Raw genomic sequence first — 19,231 nt, forward strand, 5'->3', positions numbered from 1 at the left:
TACAGTTAGGAGTAAGTACTTGGTCCACGTGCTTGTCTTGTATACAGTTAGGAGTGAGTACTTGGTGCACGTGCTTGTCTTGTATAGGGTTAGGAGTGAGTACTTGGTCCACGTGCTTGTCTTGTATAGAGTAAGGAGTGAGTACTTGGTCCACGTGCTTGTCTTGTATAGAGTTAGGAGTGAGTACTTGGTCCACGTGCTTGTCTTGTATACAGTTAGGAGAGAGTATCTGGTCTACATGCTTGTCTTGTATAGAGTTAGGAGTGAGTACTTGGTCCACGTGCTTGTCTTGTATACAGTTAGGAGTAAGTACTTGGTCCACGTGCTTGTCTTGTATAGAGTAAGGAGTGAGTACTTGGTCCACGTGCTTGTCTTGTATACAGTTAGGAGAGAGTATCTGGTCTACATGCTTGTCTTGTATAGAGTTAGGAGTGAGTACTTGGTCCACGTGCTTGTCTTGTATACAGTTAGGAGTAAGTACTTGGTCCACGTGCTTGTCTTGTATAGAGTAAGGAGTGAGTACTTGGTCCACGTGCTTGTCTTGTATAGAGTTAGGAGTGAGTACTTGGTCCACGTGCTTGTCTTGTATAGGGTTAGGAATGAGTACTTGGTCCACGTGCTTGTCTTGTATATAGTTAGGAGTAAGTACTTGGTCCACGTGCTTGTCTTGTATAGAGTTAGGAGTGAGTACTTGGTCCACGTGCTTGTCTTGTATACAGTTAGGAGAGAGTATCTGGTCTACATGCTTGTCTTGTATAGAGTTAGGAGTGAGTACTTGGTCCACGTGCTTGTCTTGTATACAGTTAGGAGTAAGTACTTGGTCCACGTGCTTGTCTTGTATAGAGTAAGGAGTGAGTACTTGGTCCACGTGCTTGTCTTGTATAGAGTTAGGAGTGAGTACTTGGTCCACGTGCTTGTCTTGTATAGGGTTAGGAATGAGTACTTGGTCCACGTGCTTGTCTTGTATATAGTTAGGAGTAAGTACTTGGTCCACGTGCTTGTCTTGTATAGAGTTAGGAGTGAGTACTTGGTCCACGTGCTTGTCTTGTATAGAGTAAGGAGTGAGTACTTGGTCCACGTGCTTGTCTTGTATATAGTTAGGAGTAAGTACTTGGTCCACGTGCTTGTCTTGTATAGAGTTAGGAGTGAGTACTTGGTCCACGTGCTTGTCTTGTATAGGGTTAGGAATGAGTACTTGGTCCACGTGCTTGTCTTGTATACAGTTAGGAGTGAGTACTTGGTCCACGTGCTTGTCTTGTATACAGTTAGGAGAGAGTATCTGGTCTACATGCTTGTCTTGTATAGAGTTAGGAGTGAGTACTTGGTCCACGTGCTTGTCTTGTATACAGTTAGGAGAGAGTATCTGGTCTACATGCTTGTCTTGTATAGAGTTAGGAGTGAGTACTTGGTCCACGTGCTTGTCTTGTATACAGTTAGGAGTAAGTACTTGGTCCACGTGCTTGTCTTGTATAGAGTAAGGAGTGAGTACTTGGTCCACGTGCTTGTCTTGTATAGAGTTAGGAGTGAGTACTTGGTCCACGTGCTTGTCTTGTATAGGGTTAGGAATGAGTACTTGGTCCACGTGCTTGTCTTGTATATAGTTAGGAGTAAGTACTTGGTCCACGTGCTTGTCTTGTATAGAGTTAGGAGTGAGTACTTGGTCCACGTGCTTGTCTTGTATAGAGTAAGGAGTGAGTACTTGGTCCACGTGCTTGTCTTGTATATAGTTAGGAGTAAGTACTTGGTCCACGTGCTTGTCTTGTATAGAGTTAGGAGTGAGTACTTGGTCCACGTGCTTGTCTTGTATAGGGTTAGGAATGAGTACTTGGTCCACGTGCTTGTCTTGTATACAGTTAGGAGTGAGTACTTGGTCCACGTTCTTGTCTTGTATAGAGTAAGGAGTGAGTACTTGGTCCACGTGCTTGTCTTGTATACAGTTAGGAGTGAGTACTTGGTCCACGTGCTTGTCTTGTATACAGTTAGGAGTGAGTACCTGGTCCACGTGCTTGTCTTGTGTAGGGTTAAGAGGGAGTACATGGTACACGTGCTTGTCCTGTATACAGTTAGGAATGAGTACTTGGTCCACGTGCTTGTCTTGTATAGAGTTAGGAGTAAGTACTTGGTCCACGTGCTTGTCTTGTATAGAGTAAGGAGTGAGTACTTGGTCCACGTGCTTGTCTTGTATAGAGTAAGGAGTGAGTACTTGGTCCACGTGCTTGTCTTGTATACAGTTAGGAGTGAGTACTTGGTCCACGTGCTTGTCTTGTATACAGTTAGGAGTGAGTACTTGGTCCACGTGCTTGTCTTGTATAGAGTAAGGAGTGAGTACTTGGTCCACGTGCTTGTCTTGTATACAGTTAGGAGTGAGTACTTGGTCCACGTGCTTGTCTTGTATACAGTTAAGAGTGAGTACTTGGTCCACGTGCTTGTCTTGTATAGAGTAAGGAGTGAGTACTTGGTCCACGTGCTTGTCTTGTATACAGTTAGGAGTGAGTACTTGGTCCACGTGCTTGTCTTGTATACAGTTAGGAGTGAGTACTTGGTCCACGTGCTTGTCTTGTATTACAGTTAAGAGTGAGTACCTGGTCCACGTGCTTGTCTTGTATACAGTTAGGAGAGAGTATCTGGTCTACATGCTTGTCTTGTATAGAGTTAGGAGTGAGTACTTGGTCCACGTGCTTGTCTTGTATAGGGTTAGGAGTGAGTACTTGGTCCACGTGCTTGTCTTGTATACAGTTAGGAGTGAGTACTTGGTCCACGTGCTTGTCTTGTATACAGTTAGGAGTGAGTACTTGGTCCACGTGCTTGTCTTGTATAGAGTAAGGAGTGAGTACTTGGTCCACGTGCTTGTCTTGTATAGGGTTAGGAGTGAGTACTTGGTCCACGTGCTTGTCTTGTATAGGGTTAGGAGTGAGTACTTGGTCCACGTGCTTGTCTTGTATACAGTTAGGAGTAAGTACTTGGTCCACGTGCTTGTCTTGTATACAGTTAGGAGTGAGTACTTGGTCCACGTGCTTGTCTTGTATAGGGTTAGGAGTGAGTACTTGGTCCACGTGCTTGTCTTGTATAGGGTTAGGAGTGAGTACTTGGTCCACGTGCTTGTCTTGTATACAGTTAGGAGTAAGTACTTGGTCCACGTGCTTGTCTTGTATAGGGTTAGGAGTGAGTACTTGGTCCACGTGCTTGTCTTGTATAGGGTTAGGAGTGAGTACTTGGTCCACGTGCTTGTCTTGTATACAGTTAGGAGTAAGTACTTGGTCCACGTGCTTGTCTTGTATAGGGTTAGGAGTGAGTACTTGGTCCACGTGCTTGTCTTGTATAGGGTTAGGAGTGAGTACTTGGTCCACGTGCTTGTCTTGTATAGGGTTAGGAGTGAGTACTTGGTCCACGTGCTTGTCTTGTATAGGGTTAGGAGTGAGTACTTGGTCCACGTGCTTGTCTTGTATAGGGTTAGGAGTGAGTACTTGGTCCACGTGCTTGTCTTGTATAGAGTAAGGAGTAAGTACTTGGTCCACGTGCTTGTCTTGTATAGGGTTAGGAGTGAGTACTTGGTCCACGTGCTTGTCTTGTATACAGTTAGGAGTGAGTACTTGGTCCACGTGCTTGTCTTGTATACAGTTAGGAGTAAGTACTTGGTCCACGTGCTTGTCTTGTATAGGGTTAGGAGTGAGTACTTGGTCCACGTGCTTGTCTTGTATACAGTTAGGAGTGAGTACTTGGTCCACGTGCTTGTCTTGTATACAGTTAGGAGTGAGTACTTGGTCCACGTGCTTGTCTTGTATACAGTTAGGAGTAAGTACTTGGTCCACGTGCTTGTCTTGTATAGAGTTAGGAGTGAGTACTTGGTCCACGTGCTTGTCTTGTATACAGTTAGGAGTAAGTACTTGGTCCACGTGCTTGTCTTGTATACAGTTAGGAGTAAGTACTTGGTCCACGTGCTTGTCTTGTATACAGTTAGGAGTGAGTACTTGGTCCACGTGCTTGTCTTGTATAGAGTAAGGAGTGAGTACTTGGTCCACGTGCTTGTCTTGTATAGAGTTAGGAGTGAGTACTTGGTCCACGTGCTTGTCTTGTATAGGGTTAGGAGTGAGTACTTGGTCCACGTGCTTGTCTTGTATAGAGTTAGGAGTAAGTACTTGGTCCACGTGCTTGTCTTGTATACAGTTAGGAGTGAGTACTTGGTCCACGTGCTTGTCTTGTATACAGTTAGGAGTGAGTACTTGGTCCACGTGCTTGTCTTGTATACAGTTAGGAGTGAGTACTTGGTCCACGTGCTTGTCTTGTATACAGTTAGGAGTAAGTACTTGGTCCACGTGCTTGTCTTGTATAGGGTTAGGAGTGAGTACTTGGTCCACGTGCTTGTCTTGTATAGAGTAAGGAGTAAGTACTTGGTCCACGTGCTTGTCTTGTATAGAGTAAGGAGTGAGTACTTGGTCCACGTGCTTGTCTTGTATAGGGTTAGGAGTAAGTACTTGGTACACGTGCTTGTCTTGTATACAGTTAGGAGTGAGTACTTGGTCCACGTGCTTGTCTTGTATAGAGTAAGGAGTAAGTACTTGGTCCACGTGCTTGTCTTGTATAGGGTTAGGAGTGAGTACTTGGTCCACGTGCTTGTCTTGTATAGGGTTAGGAGTGAGTACTTGGTCCACGTGCTTGTCTTGTATAGAGTTAGGAGTAAGTACTTGGTCCACGTGCTTGTCTTGTATACAGTTAGGAGTGAGTACTTGGTCCACGTGCTTGTCTTGTATACAGTTAGGAGTGAGTACTTGGTCCACGTGCTTGTCTTGTATACAGTTAGGAGTGAGTACTTGGTCCACGTGCTTGTCTTGTATAGAGTAAGGAGTGAGTACTTGGTCCACGTGCTTGTCTTGTATACAGTTAGGAGTAAGTACTTGGTCCACGTGCTTGTCTTGTATAGAGTTAGGAGTGAGTACTTGGTCCACGTGCTTGTCTTGTATACAGTTAGGAGAGAGTATCTGGTCTACATGCTTGTCTTGTATAGAGTAAGGAGTGAGTACTTGGTCCACGTGCTTGTCTTGTATACAGTTAGGAGTAAGTACTTGGTCCACGTGCTTGTCTTGTATAGAGTTAGGAGTGAGTACTTGGTCCACGTGCTTGTCTTGTATAGAGTTAGGAGTGAGTACTTGGTCCACGTGCTTGTCTTGTATAGGGTTAGGAGTGAGTACTTGGTCCACGTGCTTGTCTTGTATAGAGTTAGGAGTAAGTACTTGGTCCACGTGCTTGTCTTGTATACAGTTAGGAGTGAGTACTTGGTCCACGTGCTTGTCTTGTATACAGTTAGGCGTAAGTACTTGGTCCACGTGCTTGTCTTGTATAGAGTTAGGAGTGAGTACTTGGTCCACGTGCTTGTCTTGTATAGAGTTAGGAGTGAGTACTTGGTCCACGTGCTTGTCTTGTATAGAGTTAGGAGTGAGTACTTGGTCCACGTGCTTGTCTTGTATAGGGTTAGGAGTGAGTACTTGGTCCACGTGCTTGTCTTGTATAGAGTTAGGAGTAAGTACTTGGTCCACGTGCTTGTCTTGTATAGGGTTAGGAGTGAGTACTTGGTCCACGTGCTTGTCTTGTATAGGGTTAGGAGTGAGTACTTGGTCCACGTGCTTGTCTTGTATAGGGTTAGGAGTGAGTACTTGGTCCACGTGCTTGTCTTGTATACAGTTAGGAGTGAGTACTTGGTCCACGTGCTTGTCTTGTATAGGGTTAGGAGTGAGTACTTGGTCCACGTGCTTGTCTTGTATAGGGTTAGGAGTGAGTACTTGGTCCACGTGCTTGTCTTGTATAGGGTTAGGAGTGAGTACTTGGTCCACGTGCTTGTCTTGTATAGAGTAAGGAGTGAGTACTTGGTCCACGTGCTTGTCTTGTATAGAGTAAGGAGTGAGTACTTGGTCCACGTGCTTGTCTTGTATAGAGTTAGGAGTAAGTACTTGGTCCACGTGCTTGTCTTGTATACAGTTAGGAGTGAGTACTTGGTCCACGTGCTTGTCTTGTATAGGGTTAGGAGTGAGTACTTGGTCCACGTGCTTGTCTTGTATAGGGTTAGGAGTGAGTACTTGGTCCACGTGCTTGTCTTGTATACAGTTAGGAGTGAGTACTTGGTCCACGTGCTTGTCTTGTATAGGGTTAGGAGTGAGTACTTGGTCCACGTGCTTGTCTTGTATAGGGTTAGGAGTGAGTACTTGGTCCACGTGCTTGTCTTGTATAGGGTTAGGAGTGAGTACTTGGTCCACGTGCTTGTCTTGTATAGGGTTAGGAGTGAGTACTTGGTCCACGTGCTTGTCTTGTATACAGTTAGGAGTGAGTACTTGGTCCACGTGCTTGTCTTGTATAGGGTTAGGAGTGAGTACTTGGTCCACGTGCTTGTCTTGTATACAGTTAGGAGTAAGTACTTGGTCCACGTGCTTGTCTTGTATAGGGTTAGGAGTGAGTACTTGGTCCACGTGCTTGTCTTGTATAGGGTTAGGAGTGAGTACTTGGTCCACGTGCTTGTCTTGTATAGGGTTAGGAGTGAGTACTTGGTCCACGTGCTTGTCTTGTATACAGTTAGGAGTGAGTACTTGGTCCACGTGCTTGTCTTGTATAGGGTTAGGAGTGAGTACTTGGTCCACGTGCTTGTCTTGTATAGGGTTAGGAGTGAGTACTTGGTCCACGTGCTTGTCTTGTATAGGGTTAGGAGTGAGTACTTGGTCCACGTGCTTGTCTTGTATAGGGTTAGGAGTGAGTACTTGGTCCACGTGCTTGTCTTGTATACAGTTAGGAGTGAGTACTTGGTCCACGTGCTTGTCTTGTATAGGGTTAGGAGTGAGTACTTGGTCCACGTGCTTGTCTTGTATACAGTTAGGAGTAAGTACTTGGTCCACGTGCTTGTCTTGTATACAGTTAGGAGAGAGTATCTGGTCTACATGCTTGTCTTGTATAGAGTAAGGAGTGAGTACTTGGTCCACGTGCTTGTCTTGTATAGGGTTAGGAGTGAGAACTTGGTCCACGTGCTTGTCTTGTATAGAGTTAGGAGTGAGTACTTGGTCCACGTGCTTGTCTTGTATACAGTTAGGAGTGAGTACTTGGTCCACGTGCTTGTCTTGTGTAGAGTTAGGAGTGAGTACCTTGTCCACGTGCTTGTCCTGTATACAGTTAGGAGTGAGTACGTGGTCCTTCTGCTTGAGAGTAAACGGTTTGTTGATAAAGTTGGCTCTAGTGGCCGAGTTTGGAATGTGTTTCCAGATCGCGACATTTCTACAGCACCCATCGTCTCTGGAATGACACGGGGGAAACCTTACCCAAGGAAGATGACTTACGACCAGTATCTATGTTGCTAATCAGGTGATCGATTCCGAACTAGAGACTCGACGCGCAGTCAGCCTCATTATCCAAGATTTACGTCAGTAAAACTATTCCTTTGACATTAATCTATATTCGTTGGTGAGTTGACATGTGCTACAGAAGGTCATGCGCGTCCACGCAAAATCCGACCCCTTCACTCTACACCACATTTCAATTAATCATAATTATGTATAGGTGTTTGAATGAGCAGATTACATGTGTGCACTTGAGGTTTTCTGGTAAGAATGAACACCTGGTGTCATCGCTGTAACTTTACAGTGATTCAGGTGTAGTTTCTGTGTGCGTACCTTTGCTTGTGACAGATACGAATGTGCCAGCCCCAAGACTTCATCGTCTTAAATTTGTTTTTTTTGAAGATATGAATATTGTTATTACTTGAGATATCCAACTGTAGTTTTATCTCTTTGCAGGACCCGCCACTCAACAATCTCCACCGACGTACAACGAAGCACTTAACTACCCCAAGTTTTCATTTGAGCATGTGACAACATTCCCCAGTGCCGAATCGTGTAACTGGTCACGCTCCACCGTGGAGCCTACACAGACCCCCCTTATCAGCTCCCTGGAAGACATCCATGATGAGAGTCGACCCCACGACTCGGACAATGGAGGGACACACCGGTCCTCCGCCATCAGCCGGGGGTCGAACAGCGGGGAGACAACCGCTGACCTTCTGTTGGATGTCCCTTCTTCGTCCAGGACGGACTCCACCGGGCTTGAGGAAACAGGGAGCAAGACATCAAGTGGGGAGACGAAATCAAAACTTAAATATTTCTGGAAAAATGGAAAGATTCAGAAGAAGAGGAATGGGAAGAAGGTGAGCCAGGAGGATGAAGTTCGTTACTGTTGGAGGAACGGGAAGGTCATCGCTATACGAGGCATTGGGGACAGTTATGTGAGTATGAGAATTGTGTCCTTGTGTTGATCTCAGTAATTGATTTGGGTTTAACGCTGGTTTAAGTATTTAACTTATTTCACTGCGTGTCACTTTGTTGCAGGAGGAACGGCATATTATAAGTGCCTTTTTTGAGCATTATACACACATTTGATTCCCTTGATATGTACGATACAAAACTGCATGATGCGAATAATCTCTATCATGTAATGCAGTCTTAGAATAACCGAAATTTAAGACATATTTCATTCACGAAAGTAATTTTAGAAACGGTGTAGGAATACGACACCTGAGTAAACCGTCTCACTTTGATGTAAGGAGCTTAGTTAAGTAGTTCCTACAAGTTGACCTCAATTGCATATCTATCGGATCGTGATGCTAAATAAAGCGGACTGGTTTATGGCACTGATTACAATCGAGTATGATAAAGGGCATTATTATTGTTTAGTATGCGGATCTTATACTACACAAAAGATGTTAAGGACCCCGATTCTTTCATATTCATTCAGCTGCCATGGCATGAAAGATTAACAGTGGTAATGGGAAAGAATCGGGTGGTCCGTTTGAGTGGTACATAACAAAAGTCCATGCATATTAGAGTGATTAAACTACAACATACCTTTTGAACACAATCTATAAAAAATCATTTTTGCAATTTGCTTTCCATTTGATGAAGCTGTCATTATTGTCCTGTTTGGTATAGAAATAACTTCCTATTTAATTTTGAATAAGCACCTATTGTATGCAAGAGGCCTGAATTGACATGATAGCCATGCTGTACAAATCAGCTTGAGCACGTTTTGTGTGGACTGTACGTAATGAAGATGAGTCTACAGACGCCAACGTGGTCACCGTGGACGTGGTGAACGGCATAGTGTCTGTGTTTCGCAGGACGACCAGTCTCCTAGGGCTGAGAAATGAGCTGAAAATTCTGACTGGAACGTCACATAAACACAACCGGTCTGTTTATTCTGAAAACAATTAACTTTGACGAGTTTTTCTTTCCGGAGTTATTCTATGGGCAATCAATATGTCTATGTGATAGTCACATGTTATCAATGTTTGTCAGGCTTTAGAAGAGGAATGCAATGATATGCAATATATCCTCAAACAGCACTGTCAGTTTTGAATTTAATACTATTTTAACAAATAGTTAGTCAATAGATCAAGCGAAATACACAATCCAGTCGGTGCTATTCCAGTGGTAGTTGCGAAGAAGTGAACCTCTAGTTATACAGTAGGCGTTCCTAATAGTTTGCACGGAATTCCTGGTTTCAGGACTGAAGGGTAAATTGTCGCGGACCGGTAGTATGACTTATGTGTGATAGATATGTTTTGGTTTGGTTTGGTTTGTTGTTTTACGCCGCACTCAGCAATATTCCAGCTATATGACGGCGGTCTGTAAATAATCGAATCTGGACCAGACAATCCAGTGATTTACATCATGAACATGTAAATCTGTAAGTAACTGGTTTTTGCTTAAATATAAAATTCATAACTCATATATAATTCATCCAAATAAACATTAGAAGCTATACAATTCAATAACAGGGCAATCCAATTTTGGCTAACGATGCAATGACGGTTACATCAAAACTTTAATCAGTCATCACATATTCAGGCTGTTTGAAAGACCTTGTAGAATGACTACACAGAAAACGTATATGATGATAATGATAAACCAAGAATCACGAGAACAGTTGATTCGGACCCATGTTCATCGGATTCTTGCTCTTAGACAATTGTGGCGTCGCAGAAAACTGACCCACCCACAGGATAGGATGTTCGCTATATACGAATACTATTCTTCTACAAATGTCAATATTGGTACTCATTAAAGGGAATATTTGTAACAACAGATCTTTAAACACTTTGACATCTTCAGGAGTCGACTTGGAAATAATCACATAAAACACGTAGGTGTTGACGGTTTCTTTGATAAGCCAATATGAAAAGCCAATTTCTTGTTTCTCTCACCGTGAATATCGCTGGAATATGGCTAGACGCGACGTAAAACAAGACCCACACACAGTACCCTCGAAATATTCATAGTTAGTTGTATAAAACTGAATGCAATGATCATCAGTGCTCGTTGCACTAAGCGAATTTAGCACAAATACGATCGTAACTCCCTTTCATTGACATAGAGTCACGGTGATCGTAGTTCTTAAATTGCTTTGTAGAACGAGGCCCAGTAGTCTGTCTTACAGACCCTGATACAAATATATATCAAATACAGCCCGTGGAAGTCTATACTGTTTAAAAAGAGTCACTGGGCTCCCTTTTATTATATATTCATTAAGATAAGTGAACAACTGTTATTTTCTGTACGATATGTTCATTTCAGAGTCTAGATGTTAGTCTAGAGGCCCAGGTACGACTCGTAAAGCAAAACTTTCTTTTCTTTAGTAATACAAGCCTGGACACGAGTTCTTTCAGGACAAGTCTCTGGTTGGTTCTAAATCGAGCGGCTATTGTGTCTTTATTGATCCAGTGCACTCCATATATCGACACCTGACGTCATATAAAAAGTCCAAGTACACTTGTTCAATGTACAGATCCGTATAAACCTTAAATACAATCAAGAATGTCTCACGCCGTGACGGAAGGATCCATGAAATCGTCAATGTTCAGTTACTGAGGAAATACCGTATACTACCGTATAATCACTAATTGTCTTAACCAGATTGTGTACGGACGGGGTAACGACATGTATTGTAGTTCAAGTCCTTGATAGTTCAGACCTAATGTCATGTGTGTTTAATAAGACATGGACGTGTACACCAACGGTCACAGAAATGGTTCTTGTCCAATGTTAAGTTTCCAATTATCTCCTGTTCATCAATAAAGTGCCACCCTGCAAAGACCCGGTTTAGAATAATTGGTCTTCAGCAACACATGCTTGTGGTAAGGGGGAACCAACGGGATTGAGTAGTCAGGCTCACTAACTTGTTTGTTGCATGTCATCGTATCACAATTGCGTAGTTTGATGCTCACGATGTCAGTCACTGGATTATCTGGTTCAGACTTGATTATTGACAGACCGCCGTCATATAGATTGAATATTGCTAAGTGAGGCGTGTAACAACAAACACACAATAATTATGTGCCGAGTAAGTGTTGCCCTTCAATAAGTTGCAGATAAGCCGAATACTCAGTTTCAGAACTGAGATACTGTATAGATCAGCGTTTAACCCGACTCACTCACTTATCACTCAACATTAAGTCAGTACTTCGTCATAAGACAGCTGCTAGGCTGTCTCCTCCGTCTTTATAGTTGTCATTATCTTTTTACGAACGTGGCATATAAAGTACCATCCTGCAAAGACTCGGGTTAGAATAATTGGTCTTCAGCAACACATGCTTGTCGTAAGAGGCGACTAACGGGAATCGGGTGGTCAGGCTCGCTGACTTGGTTGATGCATGTCATCGTATTCCAATTGCGATCGATGCTCATGATGTCAATCACTTGATTGTCTGATCCAGACTCGATTATTTACAGACCGCCGTCATATAGCTGGAATATTGCTGAGTGCTGCGTTAAACAACAAACAAACAAAGCAAACATTATGATGCGTGATGAATAACAGAGCTTTTCGATCCACAAATATTTAATGTATGTACCAATTTTAATATAAATGCTATTGTTTCTTTCAGTCGGAATCAGAAGCGAAATCCAACCCCCGAGTCGTCACCTGCTTCACCATATCTGTCTGGCTTGGCTTTTTCTTCTTTGTTGCCGTTGTCGTTATCGTCCTCTTCTTCCTTCTGTCCTGATTTGCCCGGAAGGTCCCGGACAATGCCACTGCAAGTCAGAACAAAGTACACACGACATCACCGTACATTCAACGATTCCCACAAGACACCAAAGGACGAACATATATACCATCGCCACAGTGGACATAGGACTGTAATATGATTGAAACGGGTTATTTGCAACACATTATCTTCTCAGGGTTGACTCCGAAATTAAGGTCGTGATTGCCTGCTTGTAATGATATTGTGTTACAGATTGCCTCCAAAACATCATTGTGTAGCGACGTGAATTTGTGTTCTGCGACGACGAATGAATCGAGAATGACGTGCACAAGAACCTTTCAGAAACAACATCTAATCGAATAACTTCAGTGCCGTGTTACTTTGATCATCGACGACAAGGGTCTCTCGGGACCTCTCGAGGATCTCGCACGGATCTATCAATGCAGGGTACAATATATTTGAGTGACTCCAGATTGAAAGAACAACATTAGACTTTAGTTCATTTCTTTGTATGGATTTATTGACAAAGCATTTCTGACTTTGGAGCATACAGTAGTCATAGTGTTTCATATGCCATGCGATGTGAGATTACTTTGGACGTTGTTGGCTGTCACGACAAATATGAACAAAGGTTAGTTGCAGGAATTACAACCGACGTTTCTACACCATCACATTGTGTGCCGTAATTTTGTCAAGGGATGTTATGGATTGATACAAGGCCACCCGACTCCTATAAGCGTACGGATGCGCAGAGTGATATACGTTCATCATGTTGAACATGTTTAATCAGTGATGGCGTCATCGCTGTAAGCCTCCATGTCATTTTACTTTTCAGTCACACTCTTCTACATTCCCCGATGAATTACATTTCGTAATTTTGGAGTTTTGTTTGGAAATGTGGATTTAATTTGAGCCAGAAACCAGTACTAGCCCTAAATATGTCAGTCGATGTGTAGGATCTTGTGACAGCACAAGAAATGGTGACGTTTTTTCACACTTTTGTCATACACGATTTTAATATCCGCACCCTTGAATTCTACCAGTGATATTTATGACTTGAAATGTATTAGTATTAATTGTCTCACTCTTCTACATTTGTCACGTTTCACTTCTAAGGAACAGTCTTATTTATTTCACAAATATCTTTCAATGGATAGGTTAGTGTAGAGGGTTAGAACTTTTCTTGCCTTCTTCTTAATATCGATAGGTAGCCTTTGTACCACTGGCATGTAACTTCTCTATCAGCGTGTGCACTCATGAACTACACGTTCATGCTTGAATCAACAATATATGCATGGAGATGCTTTCATATTGTACCGTTTCATCCCCTTCTAAAACACTTAATTCAAATGGCACGTTGATGCAGAGACAATTACCAGCTGATGCAAACCATTGCGATCTTTCGAATTAAGTATACTTATAGGACATACGATTACAGATGTGCAATATGTTGGTATGTAATTTCGACTGCTTTCAAGTCTCAGGTTTTGAGCATTCATTTCTTTTCTCTTTAATGTCTATCATGATAGGCCACTGTTTTATTTGCTAATAGTGAAATAGGATATTTTCCCGGGATGAAAACTAAATTGATTATTCGGATAAAAGGATCGTCAGTAATTGCTTCTCTGAAACTTACTCTTGCAGACTTTCAGCGATAAGGATGACAGATCTTAGAGGCACTTCCGATTTATTCAAGACATTTACTTCTGACAAAAACGTTTCCAAGTGATACCAGAAAGAGCCTGTGTACTATTTTTTAAGTACTTGCAAAAGAATCGAAACTTATGTATTGCGTTTTGCTGCTGTAATATAACTAGTCGGATATATCCAATTCATACATCGAACACTAATGCAGAAGAACGTATGTATTCATGAAATTTCTTTAAGATTATTTTGATAACGGTTCACTTGTCATTATCGGGTATACATTATTTGTAAAGTCATTTATTTAGACATTTATTACCAAATTCCTTGTTTCAGTGATTTCAGTTTAATTCATTTAGACCATAATTACCAAATTCCTTGTTTAGGTGGTCCATTCTTGTAACTTTCATAGCTATTTTGCCCTTTACGTCAAATGGAATTGGTTTCAGTGAATAATTAAGACTGGCAAGTCTCATGCATTCTCATGCATTGGCAATTTATATTCAGTTTCAAAAACAACCAAACAAGGTGAGTTAATATCAATATTGGTTTCAGAAATGGTATTTACGTCTATTACACTATGTTGTTATTTACTTAATTGTTTATTGAACTGGTACATCTCTGACGTCATGCGCTATGTTTTTGTTGATCGATTTTACATATTCCTGTGCCATGGTTACAATGCTTATTCTTATACTTGTTACCAGTTGTATTATCTTTGCTACTGAGTTTCTTTCAGAGCAATTTGTGAAGCAATATGTTGAATATATATTGTTTGTTTCTTACAAGGCGTGATGGCCAAATGTTATGAATGGCGTTTCGATATGTACGTTCTGTTTACTATTGTGTCTAGTAGGATCTCCGAATGCCAAAAACTACTACTACTAAAACATTTTCGCCCAACTATGTGTAAATGAACCACATTCTGTTACAAATATCTACTATGTCTTACGATTCTATTAATCAGCTGTTGTCGATGATCTGATGAATGGCCAATTTCAAATATTCTTCGTCACAGTTTTGTTCTCTTACCTGTACTGATACTCCGAGGGGGCGACGGGGTAGCCTCGTGGTTAAAGCGTTCGCTGCTCACGCCGAAGACCCGGGTTCGTATGAAGCCCTTTTCTGGTGTCCCTGGCCCTGATGGTTGAGGAATGTTGCTAAAAGCGGCGTAAAAAACATACTCGCTCACTTATACCCAGACGAGAACATAAAGCAATAACTGCTTGCGATTTTGACGTACATGCTAACTTGCAACACCAACTTGATGCTTCAGGACATCCGTCAACATAACAGGTATCATATTATTATATTTGATACCTGATAATGTATGTTGTAATACAAGAGAGCGCAGGTAGCCCCGTCGTCTGAGGTTCCGGGACTCAATGTGCAGAGTTGCGTCCCCTTGGCGTACCAGAAACACATAATCATGAGCTGGAGTTCCCGATTCGCGCTGATTATGTGTCTGGGTTTATCAGTACCCAAAGTTGTAAATGTCTGAGACCTGCATCACCTCTGGTTTTCCTCCCACATGAGGCTGACATGCCGCAATATTACTGGAACGCTGACGTTAAACCAAACTTACTTACTTACTCACTCACACACTACTACTACTGCTATATAATTTCAGGATGATAGACTCCTTGAAGCTACACGTCATTAACTCAGATCTGAAAAGTAACAAATGGCATTAATTTGATTTGAAATATATATTTGAAACTCACTGCCAACTAACTGATCTCTATTTTTTCTCAACTGTGTCCATGTCAAATAATGATCGATTTTGGTTGACTGATTTCAGGAAAGACGACATTTTATTGTAAGTGTCATAAGCAACAGCACAATGACGAGCAGGTCCCATCGCAACTGACTGACTTAGATACAGTTTAAGAGCAGCAAAAGAATGATACCTCTCAGTTGATGCTATATGTTTGATTTTGAATAGAAACTATCTTAAGTTAGCGATATTATATAAAAATAAATGAACTGCATTGGCGCTTAGTCAGCTCTCGAAGAATTCATTTCTTACCCCAGTCTTCATTGAACCATTTTCCACAAACTTACCAGGAAAGAGCGATGGTTAAATAGACATACTCAATTATAACAACATTTCTTTCAATTTTCAATTACATTAAAAAAACAAACTCGGAATACTTTCTTTTGCCCCTCAATTTAATTGATGAGAAAAATACTCGGAAACTTGTATGTTTTTTGCAGACTGAAACATTGAATCTATGAACTCATTGACACCAAGAGATATCAGAATGTTGCGTTTTTAACATATGTCAGTATATAGCCACCGTTTGGTAACTTGAATAAACGATATAATATATGTAAATTTCCATCTATAGGAAATGAATGTAAACGAATATGCAAGGTACTAACATGTTAGTTTCAATTGTCATGATGTTGTGTTGGTTTTTCCAAGCAGGCATCAGTACCATGTACATATTTCACTTTCCCCTCACGTTTTCTCACCGCATAATATTGACTACAAGGACCACGTTCACAAAGCTATCTTAGCGTTTCGGCTATCGAAAACTCGCTAACCTAGTGTGAAGAGTTGCAATACTTGTAGCTGAGATAGTTTTGTACTGGTAAACAATCTAAGAAAAAAAGTATGTTAGGGCTGGGGATTCAAAAACAGATGAACGTTTATTGTGGTGATGTGTCGCCATGGTTGGAAGACGTGGTAGCCTGGAGGTTTAAAGCGTTCGTAGCGTGTCATTCCGGAGTTTGTTCTTTTGGGTACAAAGTATTGTGTCCATTCTGTGAGTGCTCCACAGTGATAAGGTTTGGCTATTACAAAAATACCGGCGTAAAACCGTGTTGTCACAGCGTGGAATAACGGTATTAGATACTAAGTATACCATGTGTATTCATATCGGTGGGAATGTAATTTTTTCTTAGCCATGTTTACCAGAAGAACGGGTCGATGTTTTCGTAGTAGCTCTACTGATTGATGTCATGTCATTTCATGTGTTCTCCACTGTTTTGTGTGACTCAAGAGACGATATTGCATGTACATTTCACTCAATATGCAACTGACCGTGACAAGATGTGTGTATATAGACAAGTCCCCTAGAGTAACTGATATAGTGTTTTTTCAGCACGTACCTAGATACAACCCTATTAAGCAAAATTAATCAACAACCCTGTATGTATTAATCGACATGAAATCTTTGATTTCATTTACGTTCTCCGCTTTAGAACACGGTTCCTCTATTTTAATTTCTTGTCTGGTTTAAAACTGAATTATTCAGTCAAACCTATGTACTGTTGATTTTATTTACTGTTAACCATAATAATCTTACTGTGATAAATGTGTTTATTTATTTCTGGGACGTGTTGTTTAATCGTTAATCCAGGAACACCGTACCGCATTAAGTTTATAGAGGGAAGATGGAATATAATGTTGATTATAATAAAGTAGTGTAGTCACAACAAAATAGACAATCTAAAAATAAACAGCCCTCATGTAAGGAAACTGGTTTCGGGTACTGAAGCCATTCACTTTGTGTTATAAATAAACCTCTTAGTCATAACGGGTTATTTCTGTATCAGGCAAAAGGTTAAAATTTAGTGTACGAATTGAATGAGAGCCACTAATGCTCCCTGAGTTACCTCCCTTAGATGGCGAACCGTTTGTTTGATTTTCGTTAAAGAATAGTTTAAATATAACATGCCGTGATTTTGCAACTTTGTAAATTCGAACTTTCAGTAATTGTTGCATTTTTGATAAAGTTGTTTTCACCATGATTTCAAACTGTTTTGTTGTAAATAGACAATTAAATGGAGCTTTTGGTATTTCTGAATTTCATCACACGGAACAAACGTATAATCACATCTCATTATCGACTCTTCAGCTCAAAGTTTACTAACTGGAAATAAGCCTATTCTGACCTCAACAAGATATTATATATTCTTTATAATCTAGTACAATGCACCAATTACTTCATCTATATGTACATTTGGGCTCTTTATTACACCCAATAGATCTTAGTTGCCGTTAAATGTTATTTGAAAATTTTGCTTGATCTTTTAATCTGAGCGGATAAAGAGAGATCACTGCTACCGTAATGCCGACCCCATAATTTAGTTAGTAGTTATGCCGCTGCTCTGTTATTTGTTAAACACTTTGAAATACAAATGCCAAAAATATCAAATTATTTCTTAAAATCATTATGTCAATCTCGATTATGTACAACGCCTGCACACCAGCAAATTTCAGTGGTTGAGCAAGGTATATATATTAATTCGTTGTCTCTATTAAACATACATTAGACCTTACATTTTCTGTTTGGTTTACGAATCCTCCGACAATTCACCGAAAATTCAGAAAATTATATAATCACAATGGCAAGGTTTTTTAATACCGCCGACGATAAAGATTGATTTGACATTAAAAATAATCCAAGGTGACTAAAGCAGATGTTGTTCCAAGTATAAATCGTCATAATTATTTCATCACCAACCGATCTAAACCGAACTTTAAGATGAGTAAAAAATTTGGACAATGAATATTTTATTTTATTTTCGACCTACCGACCAAATATTCCTCGATCAAAATCCGTACCCCCCAAAATGTCGTACTTACTTGTGTTCATAAGCTGACTTGGTTATATGCCCTGCCCGGATAGAGAAATACAGTGAAACCCCGTTTATCCAGAACCTGTTAGTCAGGACCCCCCAACCACCACCATGACGGTTACTATACATTATACAGAGAGACATTACACCAGTGACTTGTTACCCGGACATGCGTCAGTCCGGATGATCATTTGGGAACATCTGGATAAAACGGGGTTTAATTGCATGTGGAACCTTGCCTTGTCAGTTATCTTTGTCAAAACCTGTTGCTCAATATTTCTTATACTACTGCAGCAACATGGGTTTCACGAAGGAAGTGGACTGCGAAAGACGCCATTATAGTCATCCGTGGTAGGGGTTTCTGTTGCTGTCAGCAGGCCATTGCTGTAGAACACGCTCCTCCATACACGTAGACCTGACCTACCCCGTTGTTCACTTGTTTTTATATGATTGATATACTCTGATATGTACGATAGAACTGGTTGTATAAGTACATGATATTTGACTGAATGATTTTGAAAATAAAGTATTCGCCTAATATGACACTAGTTGCGTTTCGTATTGTTTGTGATGTTCCGTGTTGATGGGTTGTGTTTTAATGTAGAAGAATTTGGAGCCGTATTGCGTTTTGTATGTCGTACATCCCGGAGTAGAGGTTATGGAGGAAGGAGGTGTCTTGATGCCAGCTTATATCAAGTTGGCGAAAACATATTCAACATCTACACATGTTGCTATAGAATCCCACAAACCACATGTACTATTATTTCATCCAAGATCGCCCTATCACTACTCGTACTCGGGATCGGGTGGATCGGGTGGATCGGGTGGTCAGGCTCGCTGACTCGGTTCATGCATGTCTTCGTATCCCAATGACGTCGATCGATGTTCATGATGTCAATCAGTGGATTATCTGCCCCAGACTCGATTATTTACAGACCGCCGTCATATAGCTGGAATATTGCTGAGTGTCGCGTTAAACAACAAACA

General features: G+C 41.1%; 1 protein-coding gene across 3 annotated transcripts in view; it reads left to right on the forward strand.

The window, feature by feature from the left end:
* Positions 1-18,787, forward strand: part of LOC124125888 — a 78,872-nt gene extending 60,085 nt beyond the window's left edge. For all 3 annotated transcript variants that reach the window (XM_048393049.1, XM_046489271.2, XM_046489272.2), the window contains 2 exons: positions 7,767-8,251; positions 11,909-18,787. In XM_048393049.1, coding sequence (XP_048249006.1) covers positions 7,767-8,251; positions 11,909-12,028 — 605 coding nt within the window. In that variant the 3' untranslated portion in view covers positions 12,029-18,787. The remainder of the gene's footprint in view (positions 1-7,766; positions 8,252-11,908) is intronic.
* The last annotated feature ends 444 nt before the right edge of the window (positions 18,788-19,231 follow it).

Source organism: Haliotis rufescens, unplaced genomic scaffold (assembly GCF_023055435.1).
Source record: "Haliotis rufescens isolate VD_foot unplaced genomic scaffold, xgHalRufe1.0.p SCAF_111, whole genome shotgun sequence".
NCBI lineage: Eukaryota > Metazoa > Mollusca > Gastropoda > Lepetellida > Haliotidae > Haliotis > Haliotis rufescens.